Genomic DNA, 14425 nt, shown 5'->3' with positions numbered 1-14425 from the left:
CCAATGAGCATCATCCGATGGAAGTGAAAAAAGGGGAGAGAGTCTGGGCATGTTCACAATTCCCCAAGAGCCAGTACTACCCGATAGCTGCTAAATGACTACATGAGGGGAAGGTGATTGTGCCAGACTCATCCCAAAGCAACTAGAGAGAAAACATCCATGAGAGCTGAGCAATCTCATACATGAATCCAGCAGAGAAGAGGCATGGGCTTACAGTGAGTGAATCACCAACTGAACAGCCTGTTCAGGTCAAAGGAGGCAGCAACACCACTGCTGCAGACAGGGTCAGTACTTCCATTGAATCTATTCCATGGATTAGGCTTCATTTTTGAGACTACACAGGACAGGGCTGAAGGAAAAAAATGTGACTGCAAATTTAAAAAGAGCTATTAAAAAAGGGGGGGGGGGGGGGGGGGGAGGGAGGAGGAGGGTTGAAGTCAGTCTCTACAGTGACATTTCTTAATGCAAAGTTTTGTTTGATAACAGTTTAATAATACGCAGGGACTTCTATTTACAAATTGATTTTCACAGGAAGAAAAAAAATGGGTGTGCAGCTAACCTTTCCATGCTACAAATAAAATTGCTAGACAAAGGAGTCATTTTATTAGGCGATTAAAACTGGAGGTATGAAAGACAAAGTGCTTTCTCGTGATTTGGTTTGTAAAGCAGTTCTTTGAAAAAAAACATCCATCTTTCCCTGCTGTAGATACAGCAGCTTTTGTGTTCCTAATGCAAGCAGATGAAGTCCTAAAGAACTTGTTTAGAAACTTTACAATACTGTGTGATCTGGAACAGATGAGATGAACTTGATCTTTCTGATCAGGACTTTCTAGCTCCTTTTTATACAAACGCATGACATATCAATCTGTTTAACCTTAAGTAACTAATTAACTGCCTATCAGTTTCTGACCAGAGAGTAAAAGCAGTGTTCCCTTGCTTCTCTGATACCTTGCTCAGTAAACACAAACAACATACATGAGACTTACAAGAAAGAGAAAGTTCATAATAAGCAAGATCACACATTTTTTTTATATCTCTTTTACACGGATGCATGAAAAGTGTCGTCCCTACCACAACCAGAAACAGCTAAAACTAGGTAAGCAACTAAATCAGTACTCACTTTTCTCAAAAAAAAAATAAATAAAAAATAAATGCTCTAATCATTTTCTGAAGATTTCCAAGCAAAATGGTTTTACTACATCACACAGAGAGCTCCAACTGAATTCCTCTGGAGTCTATTTAACTTCTGATATGTCCAGACGGCAATTAGTGAGAATCGGATGGATTGATTTCACCACACAGAGAATACAGGAAGTCTTCAGAAAATTCAGCCCTGTTAGCCTCTACTAAGACTGTGGAAAATGTTATTTTCTGTATTTTTCTATAGAAAAATACAATCTGTAATCCTCAATGATAGAAAACTTAGCCTGCAGAGAAAGCTAATCAAAACCTAAATTTGGAATGATGCTGGGAGGGGAAAGAATTCTACATGATAACTTGTCAAAATTCCTGAGAAAGTTCATCATTTTTAGTCATCTCACTGAACTGAAAAAACTCAAGATAGGCATTTAAGGAAGAGCAGACCAATCTACACAAAGTCTTCCTTTTCTTTGCAAGTATTGTGGCAGTTCTGCCCCAGGTTTCGCCAACAAGCATTAAAAGAGCAACCACGTTTACGCCGGTCCTCATGGCTTTAATTCTGATAGTCCTCAACTTGCAGATTTAGAAACAGAATCTTCATATAATTGGAAGATGTATTGTCGCCCACTAGAAGTTGATCTTTGAGCTAAAGCTACCTAAGAAATTTCAGTCTAAAGGACCAAGTTGTTTTTTTGTGTTTTTTTTTTTTTTTTTCATAAAGAAGATACAGTAGAAATTATATTAATTTTATTGCCATCAGAACCCTATTCACTTCAACAGCTTTTTAGAACCTTTTACAAAATCACTGAATGCATTGCCAGGAATATTCCAATTAATGTACGCAAATAAATTCAAGGACAAACAAAATAAAAGGTCTAGTTTTGTTTAGATGTACCTATAATTTCATAATGGAAATACTCTATCTCCATGATTTAAACCTGGTATGCAAATATTCACATGCTCATTGTTCAGTCCAGAGGGGAAGAAAAACTGCTTATACGTGGGCAACTGATATTAAAACAAAGAAACCAGAATAACAAGATTTCTTTTCCTGTTCATTTTTCTTAAATCAATTGATCTGATTCATTACTCCAGTTCTAGTGATTTATGAGAACCATAGTGAAACAATTCTTGGCAGTTGCAACCATGCTAGTGTAAGTGTAGCACAACCATAGCTAGCATACACATTACAGAAACCAAGCAGAGGGTACGTCATGTGGCAGCATGCCTACATATTTGGTTCAGATTTACAGCCTGCAGTGACAACATGGCATGTATATGTACTGTTCTTTGCTTTATTATAATAAATTCATTCAGTATTTTTTGTTAAGGGAGATTTACAATATTTCCACTGCTCCTTTGGAAGAAAATCCCTTTATGTAGGTGGTCACTGATGTTTCTCTTCTTATTCAAACTAAGACAGTGAGATGACTGAAAACCATTTCAATACCAGAGAGCAGCATGACCACGATGAGACTGTTAGGTGGCTGCTGCTGTGACATCCACACCAAGGAGCACCTTCTCTCATGAGTACTCAGCTTCAGGAGCTTGTAGAATAAGGTGATATTTACGTTCAGTAGGAGTAAAAAACAACTGGGCTCATTGGTCATCTTGCATACAAATGGCAGTGCATAAATAAAGGTCTTTCCGAGGTCTACAGGAGCTCAGGATATGAGGTTTCATTCTGCACACAGGAGTTGGTGTAAGAAGGCATTTCTGCTATGGCAGAAGTGAGCTGGTCTGCAGAACAGCAGCACAAGTGGTGGCACACATTACATCTTTCAACTTGGATCAGTTAGGAAAGAATTAGAAGTGTTTCCCTGACTAAGTCACAAGTTAATTCACTTAGTGTTATTTTTTGGTTAGTATCACAGGACTGAGTTACTCAGAATAGGAGTCTCAGGTCTTTTCTGCCAATACTTAACAACACAGGCAGATAGTGATAAGACAAGGGGGTATTATTCACTCAGAGGGTGGTGAGGCACTGGCACAGGTTGCCCAGAGAAGCTGTGGATGCCCCATCCCTGGAGGTGTTCAAGGCCAGGCTGGATGGGGCTTTGGGGCTTTTTTTGTATGGATGTGGCCTAGTGGGTGACATACCTGCCAACGGCAGGGGGTGGGAACTAGATGATCTATGAGGTCCCTTCCAACCCAAGCCACTCTATGATTCTATGAATATAAAGCCACACAGCAAAACATGCATCCATGAATAGATTGATGACAAAGCAATGTAATTTTAAAAGGCCTAAATGTATCTGTGTAATCTTAAATAACTAGAAAATAAACATTATAGATATAATATTTCAATTTTTAAAAACGTATTAATGAATTGCTCTAAAGCTTAAATGAGAAACATTTACCCTTACAATCTGCTTCTTATCCATTATATTTCCTGGCAGCTTTCTAATTGTAATTGACAAAGATAATCCCATTAAAAACACTCACTGACTGCAAATTCAGAGCTAACATGCAGTTAGCATTTAACTTATGATCTCTAGAAATAAGAATGGAGCAAGTTGCACATCTCCATTTGTTTCAAGCTGTCTATGGACTTGAGAAAAAAAAAATCAATTTAGTCTTTAACTTTTTGTCTAAAAGAAAGTAAATGAGAAAGACAGTAGGCTTTTTATATAACTTCTTAGTATGGACAAAGCCTGTATCTTTGTTGATAGTCACTGGCAAGCAAGACAAGGGCTGGTAATAAAACTGTACTCTGGGATCCATGTTAAGAAGCTTTTTGCTCCTATAGCCATTTGCCCAAAACATTAAGTGAAATCAGAACCTTTACTGATCTCTAATGAACCTGTAGCACTCAGAGCTCTGACTCTGCTGCCCTTGCCGAGTTTCAAAAGGCAGAACAACATCCCTGCTTTATAAATGTCATGGTGTTTTATCCAGATACTGTATACTTCTTTTTTTTTCCCCCACTTTGTTGTGTGTGTTTTTTTTTTTTTTGTTTTTTTTTTTTTTAAGCCCATTAGAAAGTACTGTTTTATGGTGAAAAAGAGTCAGCATAATGCATTGCAAGGGTAATGTATTTTAGAGGTTGGTGGAGCAATTTATATGCAGATATTTTGAAATCTCTCCAGAGAAAATGTGCTACTGCACTTCTCTAATAGAAAATGAAGACCAGTGCAGCAAGTGGTAATTGAAGAAACTCTCAAAAACTGAAACTTGTATTAGCTCTTTCTGCAAATTATTTTATTCTTCCTTCTAAAGAAATACTTCTTAATACTTCTAAAATGGTTAAAACTAGTATAAGAGTTAAATTTCCCAGTTCCATTATTTCTCCTCTTCCCTATACAGACATAAAACAAACATCAGGACAGATTTCCTGAACAGTCTTGAAAAAAAACCAACATCTAGAAGCAGAAAGCATTTTATTCCTTTCCCCCATAAAGTTGAACATGATATAGGAGGTGATAAAACAGGATTTTGAAAACCTTGATGATTCCAGACTCTTCGCAGGATGATAGAAAAGTAACCAAGGTGACGATGGAGTTTGATATGGATCAATTTAATGATTACACCAAGAAGCTGCTCTCCCTATTAAATGCCCTGCATGAGATTAAACTTACTGTGACCCTTTTTGCATTTCCCTTTTGTTTCTTCTGCACAGTACAAATATCTAATAAATTACAGCCTTGAACGGTACACAGCTGAAGCACACTTAAATTACAGTTAAATGAACAACAGTGAAGAATGCCGGGGTAATTATGTTTTCTGAATGAATATTCCTTTCAGTGAATCATTCATTCCTCAAAGATGCTTAAAGATCATACATAGTGTCTCCTTTTTTCTTGTTTCTTCTCAGAACATTTTTACTGAAGTGCTATGTTACATAGGCTTTTTTTTTTTTTCATTATCTGGTATGGCCAAACATGTCTTATTTGTGCAATTCAAATAGTTGTAAATGAAAAACAGCAGAGAACAGTCCTTATTAACTCTCCAACCTTTGTAATCCAGCCTATGAAAGGTGCATTCAATGGCATGTTTGCCAAACCATTTGTCCAGACTTAACACTTTAATTACTAAGAGTGCATTAGTAAATACCATGCATGCTGTGCTGTCTCCCCTCCATACAGATCATTAGTCCCATTCTCTTTTACAAAGCATGAAAGACTAAGATTTTTGCAAGAGAATGTAGATTTTACAGATTTGTGTTTTGATTGAATTCTACTGCTACAGAGGAGATTCAGACTACAGAAATACAAAAGCCTTTATCAGTTGTCATTATGAAAAAAAATCAAGCAGGAGAAAAACAGGACTAAATAAAATCACCTCAGCAGAGGTAAAGCCACTTGGCAAATTTGATTTGCATATTCAAGAGGAGAAAAGAGGCTAAATCGTCTCTGTAAGCTCGGTTCAACTAAATATCTGCAGTAGCAAAGGGCGCACGCACCTTTATAAACCTGGTCTCAATAAATTATGAAACCCTCTTCCTTCCAGCAGAGTCCTTTCCAAAATGCTCCTAACTCAAATTGCCTCTGTCTGAGGCTATGGGGCAGAGGAGTTTGTACACGGGTTTTGCAATCTTTCATGTGCTTCTGTTACCTGATTAAATACAAGTGCAGAGGGAGCGGATGCACAAATGGTTAATAAATGGGGTGGGAAGAACAAACTGTTCTCCAAAGCCACCACCGTGTGCTGGCACACTAAGGCCCTTTTTCTCCAAGACACTTCTCTCTGTGCATGTAAATGCAATTTACCACCAGCCTCGGGAAACAAACAGAATAAATGCTGCTCATCTGAAAATACAGACATCTTGCATCATTCTGACATCCTCCTTACAGCTTCATTGCTACCTGAAGTACTGTCTCCTGCCTTCTCTCAACTGCAGAGTTTTTTTAAAACACTTTTTCTACATGCAATAACACTGCAAAAAATACTTTTTTTTTTTTTAAGCACTCATCTTAGCAAAAGTACCACTGCCTCATCTTCTGCAGCTATGTCAATTTCTAAATATTTAACTTTTCTCCTTCAAGGGCATTCACAAAAAAGCAACCCAAATGGAGTAAAGGTATGAATTTATCGTTGACTAAGAAAAGTGCATGTTCCTATTCAGAATTAAAGAAGACTGATTTCAGTTGGCATTTCTTTCACTTTCAAAATTAATTTACTTATTTTATTTATTTCAGAAATTCTCTGTTTTCTTCCACCAATCATTGAATCACACTTTTATCTTCCTTGTTCTTATGTTTTTCTTCCTGATCCCTTAAAATGAAAAACTGGCACCTTAAAGTCCCTTACTGAACATAAAAATCTTACCATAAAAACAGTAAATATGACTGATACCAAATTATATGAATTACTGAGACACATCATAAATTTTCCTTCTACGTATGTTGTTTGTTTGTTACATCAAATATGTTAGTAATAATTACATTAGAAGTATATGAAAATTAAGTAATTAAATAAAAAGTAAGAAAGTAATCCTTGCATTTTGTCTGTTTTGTTTCTACCTCCCCACTGTCCCCCTCTCCCTTCCCCCCCAAAAAAACACCATCATTAAATCTCATTGACTATCCTCTTGAACTGTATTACAAAAACTCATTTAGTTGCTTCAACCAGTTTAGGTTTGATGTCAGCACTGTTTTCCTCTCTTCTATATCTGAAATCTTCTGTATCTCCTCTATATCTGAAATCAGGGAACAGACAAAGTTTGAAAAGACTATTTAAAGCTAAGAGTACTCTCCAGCCTGATCATACCAAAACAAGTGAAGCTCAGAAATCATTTCTTTTCTATTTTATTTTCTACCACTCTATGTTTTATCTAACTGCTGTGCTGCCAACACTGAAATTCAGATTGGTACACAAGAAGAAATGAAGGAAACTGCCAGTGTCAGTCTGTTTGTCAGACCATAGAGCTACTGATATTCAGCATTCCTCCCCATGCTTTTAAAAATAATAATAATAATAATAAAAAAAAATCCTACCAGTTACACGTAAAATAATTCTTCTGTTTCAAGATACAAGCACCAAGATATCATTTCAGCAACACTTAGCATGTTGCAGATAGGGCCAGATTACTGGAAAAGTCTTTGAGATGCAGCAGTCTGCTGACTTCATTAAAACCATTCTCAAAATAAAACAGTGGTCTTTACTTCTATGAAGGCCTCAGTCATTAGAGAAACAGTCCTACACTTCTGCCCCATTGCCAAACGTCCTGAGCAAGATCATTAAAAAGAACCAACACACTATTTCTGGAGAGATGCTGGGATTTATTCCTCAGCCTCAACTGGCCTCATTCGAAAACTAAGAATATTTCAGGGTAGTTTTCCTCTTACTCTCTGTATTTTGATACTTTAAAGTCTTTTTTGAATTGTTACAGGTGTGATCATTTCCACTGCATTGCTGTCCAGAGTTGGGTAGCTCTACATCCAACCTCTGCCCCTTCTCTTCCTGGGAAGAGACTCCCTTGGGACTGGGAGAGGAGCCCCATGTCACCGCCTTCTGTAACCTCCTGCAGAATTTGTCAGCAGAGGTGCAAACTTTTCTATAGAAAACTCAAGGATCATCACAGCAAGTTTTTCATTTTTCCAGTTATCTACTGTACAGTTAAAAAAAAAAAAAAAAAAAGCAACTTCAGATCACAGTTTAAAAACAACTGTCGCATTTCAAGAATGACAACAGATTTGATTGACACAGATAAACAACACGAATTACCATTACCTACTTTTCAGAGCTCTCAAGCACTCAAATTATTTGAAATGCAAAATGTGGATTTCAGATCTATGACAGAGCAATATGTTATAGTACAAAGTCCTCACCAATGTTCTTTTAAAATGAACTATCTGCAGGACCAATTCACAGTTATCCTACAGACTTAAATTACTTTTTTCCACACTCAAACCGATAACATTTTAACACAGATTTCTTTCAGCCTACAATGAGCAGCTCTGGGTCTGGCTTACTGTACCTTCTTAAAATTTCATTTACCTCTCTAGCAAACAGCTGTTTTTTTCTCAAAGCTGCAGTCTTTGACCTTTAAAGTACAGGCAAACAGTACATAAATAAATGCTTATGGAATGAGAAAAACTAAGTTAAGTTTTACTGCTCCCAGTAGAGCACATCAAAATCGATTACTTGAAAACTAATTACTTCTTACTATTTTTTAAATAAATATCTAAATGATTCTTTCTGGTAATCAAGATTTCTGTAAGTTTTTATTCTATGCTTACATTAATTTTACATTTACACTAAGATTATGTGCTATAAAAACTTCCTAGAAGTAAAGAAAATGACAGGAAGACAACCAAAATGTAGCTTTCTGCAGGAATTTTGCACAAAACGAATAATGGTGACTAATGATATTAGTCACCACCACAGTTTGCTAATGCATTATGTATTCAGTCCTTTCCTGTTAGAGTTCATACTCTGGATGAGCCACTCTAATAAGGATGTGCTTAGTTTGATTAGAACTACCATGTTACACTGGAGCATCTCTTATGTTTGAGGCAGGGGTTTTGGTTACTGTTTGAATTTATTTTTACATATTTCAAAATGATACAGCATGCAAAAAAAAAAAAAAAAAGCAATAAACATGAAAATATATAGTGTATGTAGCATAACAACATGTAGACAGACCCTTAATAACATTTCTAGTTACCTCTTAGAAATATACATTTTTTTTTCTACTAGGTTATGGTGATAAGTCCCTCTGTTTTGTTTAAGGAAAGCTTATAAAGAAACAAGGCAAACTTACTTGATATAATAGGGCACTTTGTTATGTGAAACAGATCTCTGCCATGGAAACTGTACTGAGGCTGAGGAAATAAGCAGAAGATGATTATTAGAAAACACCTGTCAAAAAAAAAAAGAAAACTATATTTATTTATTTATTTTACAATTAAAACAGTTACAATAAATTAAATGGGAACAGCTATAATTTTCCAGACAACTTTCAGTAATTAGAAAATCAGCTGGAGGAAATGACTGCAATCTATCAAGGTGATTTTAGGCATCTATTTGATGTCAAGCTCAAAATAAAACAAATGTGGTGATTCTGTTTCATAGAAGGATAATAAATTCTGAACAAGCAAGCTATCCATCCAGAGAAAATGGACACAGTACTTTTCCTACCTTCAAAGACTTATCATCAGCTTCAGTTTTGAAAATAAACACCTCCACTGCTGTAATTAATACTCAACAACAGAGCAAAAAGGAGAAATATCAACCTTATTACCGTTTGCTACAACCCTTTGCTCCTATTTGCAACTCAGATTAATATTGATTAACACTGTACAGCCAACAAACAGCCACAAAACCTGTCTTTGCACTCCTTGTTGAACAGCAGGATTTATACAAGTCTGATAAATCAACAGATACCATCTGTAACACCAAGAAGCCTTCTGTACACCATATTGCAAAAGGCATAAAGTCATGCATGACACTATTCTATTCACTTAGAGATCCCAGAGATAAAAGGGGAAAGTCTTCATGCCCAAAAGAATTCTGGTGCATGGCTTAAAAATGGCTATTTAGCGAAGAACCACAAGAACCTACAAAGAACCTATGGTTCTATGAAGAACCATAAGGCCTACTGGAAACTACCAGAATAGTGTCTGATTAATTAGGGTTTTATCACAGAAGAAACTCACTTTACTGAACATGCTGTAGAAGCAGAAATTAAAAGAACATGTAGGAATAACTACTAACTGAACATCACAATAGGATGAATTTATACTGAACACACACACACTTTCAAAACAGATTAGCTACTCTTAAGCACTAACACTCCTGTTTAAAAACCTGGTGAAACGAGATGCAGGATTGATGGATCTCAAGTAATTAAAACACACAGTTGATCTAGCTTCCCTGCAAGCAGAGAGCACTTTTGAGTTTATCCCTCTGTGAAAAGTACTTTTGAGAGTAACTCTCTCTTCTGTTCCAAGACCTGTACAAGCAGCATAAGCCCCACATGCCAGTACTCCTGCAGAGAGGGGGGCTCACCCTCTTCCCAGCTGTCTCCTGAGGATTTTAATGGTTGTGACATCTTCCTGGACCATACAAAATTTCATGGTTTGTATGTTAAGAAACATTAGATTAATGTACTGAAAGACATATTAACTGAGAAGACTATTTGGAAAACTACTTGAACCAGATTTTCTTCACTGAAAGGGTTGCTAGGCACTGGGACAGGCTGCCCAGGGAAGTGGCTGAGTCACCATCCCTGAAGGTATTCAAAAGACGTGTAGATGTGGTGCTTAGGGACATGGCTTAGTGGTAAACTTGGCAGTACTAGGTTAATGGTTGGACTTGTTGCTCTTAGAGGTCTTCTCCAAGCTAAATGATTCTATGATTCTATCATTATTCACTGGAAAAAATAGAGGAAATATCATACTATTATTTGAAGAAAATAATGTTTGCAATAAGACAGAATTACTTGTTAATGGAAATACATAGTAATATCTAAATGCTCAAATAGAGGTATTTAGCTAAAAAAATAATCCTAGGTACTCACAATGCTGAAAAACAAACAAACAAACAAAAAGTTTCATTCTTTAATGCTGCAATTTGGCACCTGTGGCAGCTATGATAACTACACTAATTATGCCTGCTAACCAGAATGAAAAACCTGGCCACAGTAATGTATGATTTTTGTGCTAGGACAGGCTATAGATACTCTGCACTGACACAGATATGGACTAAACCTTAATAAATTAAATTGCTAATTATTATGGACCGAGTCATACTCTATTTATTTGGGAACAAAATTTCTAAAAGCAGTGCCACTTTTCTCTACTGCACAAACCTCTGTAAAATGGAATTCCCATTCTTTTCTATAAACAGGTTCTCAATAAAAACTGAGCAGAGTAGTTATTGATTCTGGCACTCAACAGCAGGGCTGCAGGTATTAGTAAAAGGTTGAACACCACTTGGATGCTTTGAGCAGGACACTTGAAGGCCTAGGCCATTTGTTAGGGACCATATGGAGCCAGCACTCCATGGATGTTGGTGGATTCTTCTGAGAAAGAATACAAGAAATAAAATAGAGGGACGTAGATCTCAGGCTTTAGAAAATAAATGAAATTATAGAAAAATGAAGTTAGTTTCTGAAGGCAGGAAACAATAAAACATTCTTTTTTCTTTCTCTCTTTTTTTTTTTCAGAGAATAATGGATTATAAGGATTCTTCACCTTCATCCATAAGAATGTGTAAAATTTATGGATCAGTAGTTAAATTGCAAGGAGCTTATTTTCCATCTCAAAAGCAATGAAAAGAGGAGCAATTAAAATCAGCCTAACACTGACTGGAGGAGAGAAATGATTCAGCAAAGAACCGTGCATTGCAGGGGGCTCCAAAATTGCACTAGATCAGCCTCTTACATCAGGACATTTCAGGAGAGGACAACGTTAGATAATTAAAAAATAAAAAATACATATCCTGAAGCACTTTCTTCATGATGATCTGGATGAATCCACAAATTCAGTGTTCTAAGAACTCCATCAGCGGTAGTAAACACTTTACTGTGCTTATTTATTAGAGAAACACAACTAGTTACAACAGAGGGAAATTGCAGGATTAAGGGGATGGAGTCTGATGAACAGGTAGAAACAGGTGTTTTGCTAGCACAGATTACTGATGAAATGGCAACTGGGAACAGTTCAGATGAGATTGGTGGGTGCAGAGGCTGTGGTTTCTTGTTAAGGTTTGCAGGAAGAGTAACAGGTAGGTGATACCAACCTAAAATAGTTGCCATTCAGGATGGCCTAGATTAAAACCTGCCTTTTAATTCCAAAGTGCAACTTTGGAGGTAAAGATTTGTATGAGACAGATGCATCACATCATAATTTTAGTTTTAGGAGTTTGAGGTTATTTTATTCGAACTACAGCCTTGCCTGTTCTTCATGGTTAGAAGTCACTTAAGGTTACAACGAAGGTTTGAAAAATTTGATTTAGAATATGCGCTATTTCAACCTGTCAGGATAAAACCTTAATTTTTCTGGATTTAATGATTTCTTTATTGCTTTCCTTTTAAAGTTACTGTCTCTAACTTTCATTTAACAGACTTTTACATTAAGTTGTAGGTATTAACTCCTGTAACACTGTTCAAGCTCTCGAAATAGAATTTTTAAGAAGTTTTTGCTGTTGTTTGGGGGGGGTGAAGAGATTGCTTGTATTTTGTTTGTGTCTTTTTTTTTTTTTTATTTAAACAGTTTAAATGGATAACTGCATACTATTTGTTTTTGCAGAGCTGTGGTTCTTGGCTATAGCTTTTTGCAGTAGTTAAAAACATGCATTCTGGAAACTTTCCCCTCTCAACTTTTGTTCATCACTTGAACTCCCCATCCCCTTAAGCCTAGAGAAGATGCCCTAAGCAAGGCTGAGGCATGCTGATAAGGTATTGCATAGTCTCCTTGGATGCAATTCTATGGACATTTTATCCAGCAACAAAGGCAGTTTACACAATTCCAACATTCTCTTGCACCCAGCTCCCACTGCATTTTACCACTCATTCAGTTTTGTGAATGAAAGTATTTGTTGTGGCATGCTGTAAACCAAATGAAGGAAATGATCCAGGCCAAACAAAACAAACCAACCTTGTCTGGCAGGCTTCTTTGTTTTACATGTGGGCTCTTACACTCATTTTTCTATTTCTTTTTCTTTTTTTTTTTTTCAGCTCAGTCACCTGCATTTTTTCATTGGTCCAGGAGAGGAGAAGTGAACATCCGTAACAGTTACACAAGACTGAAGAAACCAGTTAGAGTAGGGGAAAACGCATCTTCTCTACAGTGCTTCCTAATCGATTTAAACTAGACAATACCTACTACTCTCCCAAATGGTTAATCTGGCATTTTTCAACAGCGTCAAAGCTACCTATCTCTATTCTTTTTAACAAATGATTGCACAGGTGCACTGTCCACGTCAAAGTTAAAAGTTTGAGACTGTGAGTTCTACAAAGCCCACCATGGCAACATCATAGTATACTTCTAATGAGGTTTATATAGCAAAAAAAATAATTTTTAAAAAATGTACTTTTACAGTTGTGGGTTTTTTGTTTGTTTGTTTATTTGTGGTTTTTTCCTGTCAACTTAAAAAAAGGAAGAAGCGACTCAAAGAACCTTGATTTTGCATAACTGCTGTAATATTTTAAAAACATTGCAATTTGCTTACCCTGTTTACTGAGAAACTGTTTGTCAATTCAAAATAAGAACACTGTTATCACTTAGCTCAAGAAGAAAATAAGATTTATTTAATGTTTTAAAATTATATGAACTGTTTAGCTATATAGGCACATACTTGAGAATTTCTGAGACAGAGCTGGTAGTTTTTATATTCATGTCTTGTTACTTTTGCAACAATTTTTATTATTGAAGCCTTCTGTCAAAAAACAGAACTACTTGTGTTAACCTTTGTATCATTAGCTATGATGATGGCAGATAAAGCTAGAAGGTCAGAAAATTAACAAGGATCTCGATATCACAAAATATCTTCCTTTATTGAACACATCAGATGAGAGAAAGAGGGAGCACGGCATCTGTTTTTGCCTTCTTCTAGCCATAATGGGAGATTCTAGGTTTATATTTCTGAAATTTTTACTAAATAGAAAAAGACACATAGATCTGTCTCAAAAGGAAGTGATTCAACTTTGAATTCCCCACCCCTTTATGTGAAATTCTAGGAATTTATGACATGAAGTGCATAATAATAATGGTCTAGTCTGCAAAATCCAGGCAGCTCTTCCCTTGTGCCATCCCAACTAGTGTGTAGGGGGAAACTGAAGACAGAGGTAGCATGGGATGAGAAGATGTGGTTATGAGCACAAAGACCCTGGAGCAGCCACAGGTCAGACCTTACAGCAAACAGCGGACAAAGAATAAAATGAACAAGGATGCAATCGTAATTCAGCAAGATACTGCAGTGACCCTCGAGGAAAGTATACTAGTGAGAATATCAGTGAAGTTATGACGAAGATGAAATATCCCAGCAAAAAATCAGGGAGGTAGATAATGCGGAAAAGGAACTTTCTGTGCCTCAAGTCAGAGGGAAACTTGGAGGGCAGTAAGCGATGCACAGTGTTTGTGAAAACCTCCTGTGCAGTTATATGTCAAATGCATCAATTAATTCAAAGAACTTACTGGAGAGAAAGTGCTGTGATGCAGGTCCAAAATCTCGGTGTGCCTCTTGCAGCTGTTTAAGGCGATCCTCTACAGACACCTACACACAAACACGTATTTACAAAATTTACTTTGTAACACCAGGGACATGACTATAAAAACATTGGTGTGCACTTATTTTTAGTTAAGCACATTTAAGTTTTCATTCTGCCATAGCACTTATT

At 36.5% G+C, this 14425-nt stretch overlaps 1 protein-coding gene across 12 annotated transcripts in view; it reads right to left on the bottom strand.

Annotated features, from left to right (window-relative positions):
* UTRN (utrophin) overlaps positions 1–14425 on the bottom strand; it is a 364397-nt gene that overhangs the window by 65593 nt on the left and 284379 nt on the right. For all 12 annotated transcript variants that reach the window (XM_038175840.2, XM_038175834.2, XM_038175838.2 and 9 more), the window contains 2 exons: positions 14223–14301; positions 8846–8906 (listed from right to left, as the gene is read on the bottom strand). In XM_038175840.2, coding sequence (XP_038031768.1) covers positions 8846–8906; positions 14223–14301 — 140 coding nt within the window. The remainder of the gene's footprint in view (positions 1–8845; positions 8907–14222; positions 14302–14425) is intronic.

The sequence above is a fragment of the Anas platyrhynchos genome, chromosome 3 (genome assembly GCF_047663525.1).
Source record: "Anas platyrhynchos isolate ZD024472 breed Pekin duck chromosome 3, IASCAAS_PekinDuck_T2T, whole genome shotgun sequence".
NCBI classification, from domain to species: Eukaryota; Metazoa; Chordata; class Aves; order Anseriformes; family Anatidae; genus Anas; species Anas platyrhynchos.
Note: the sequence above shows the minus strand (reverse complement) of the source record. Positions and strands in the feature narration are given on the sequence as shown.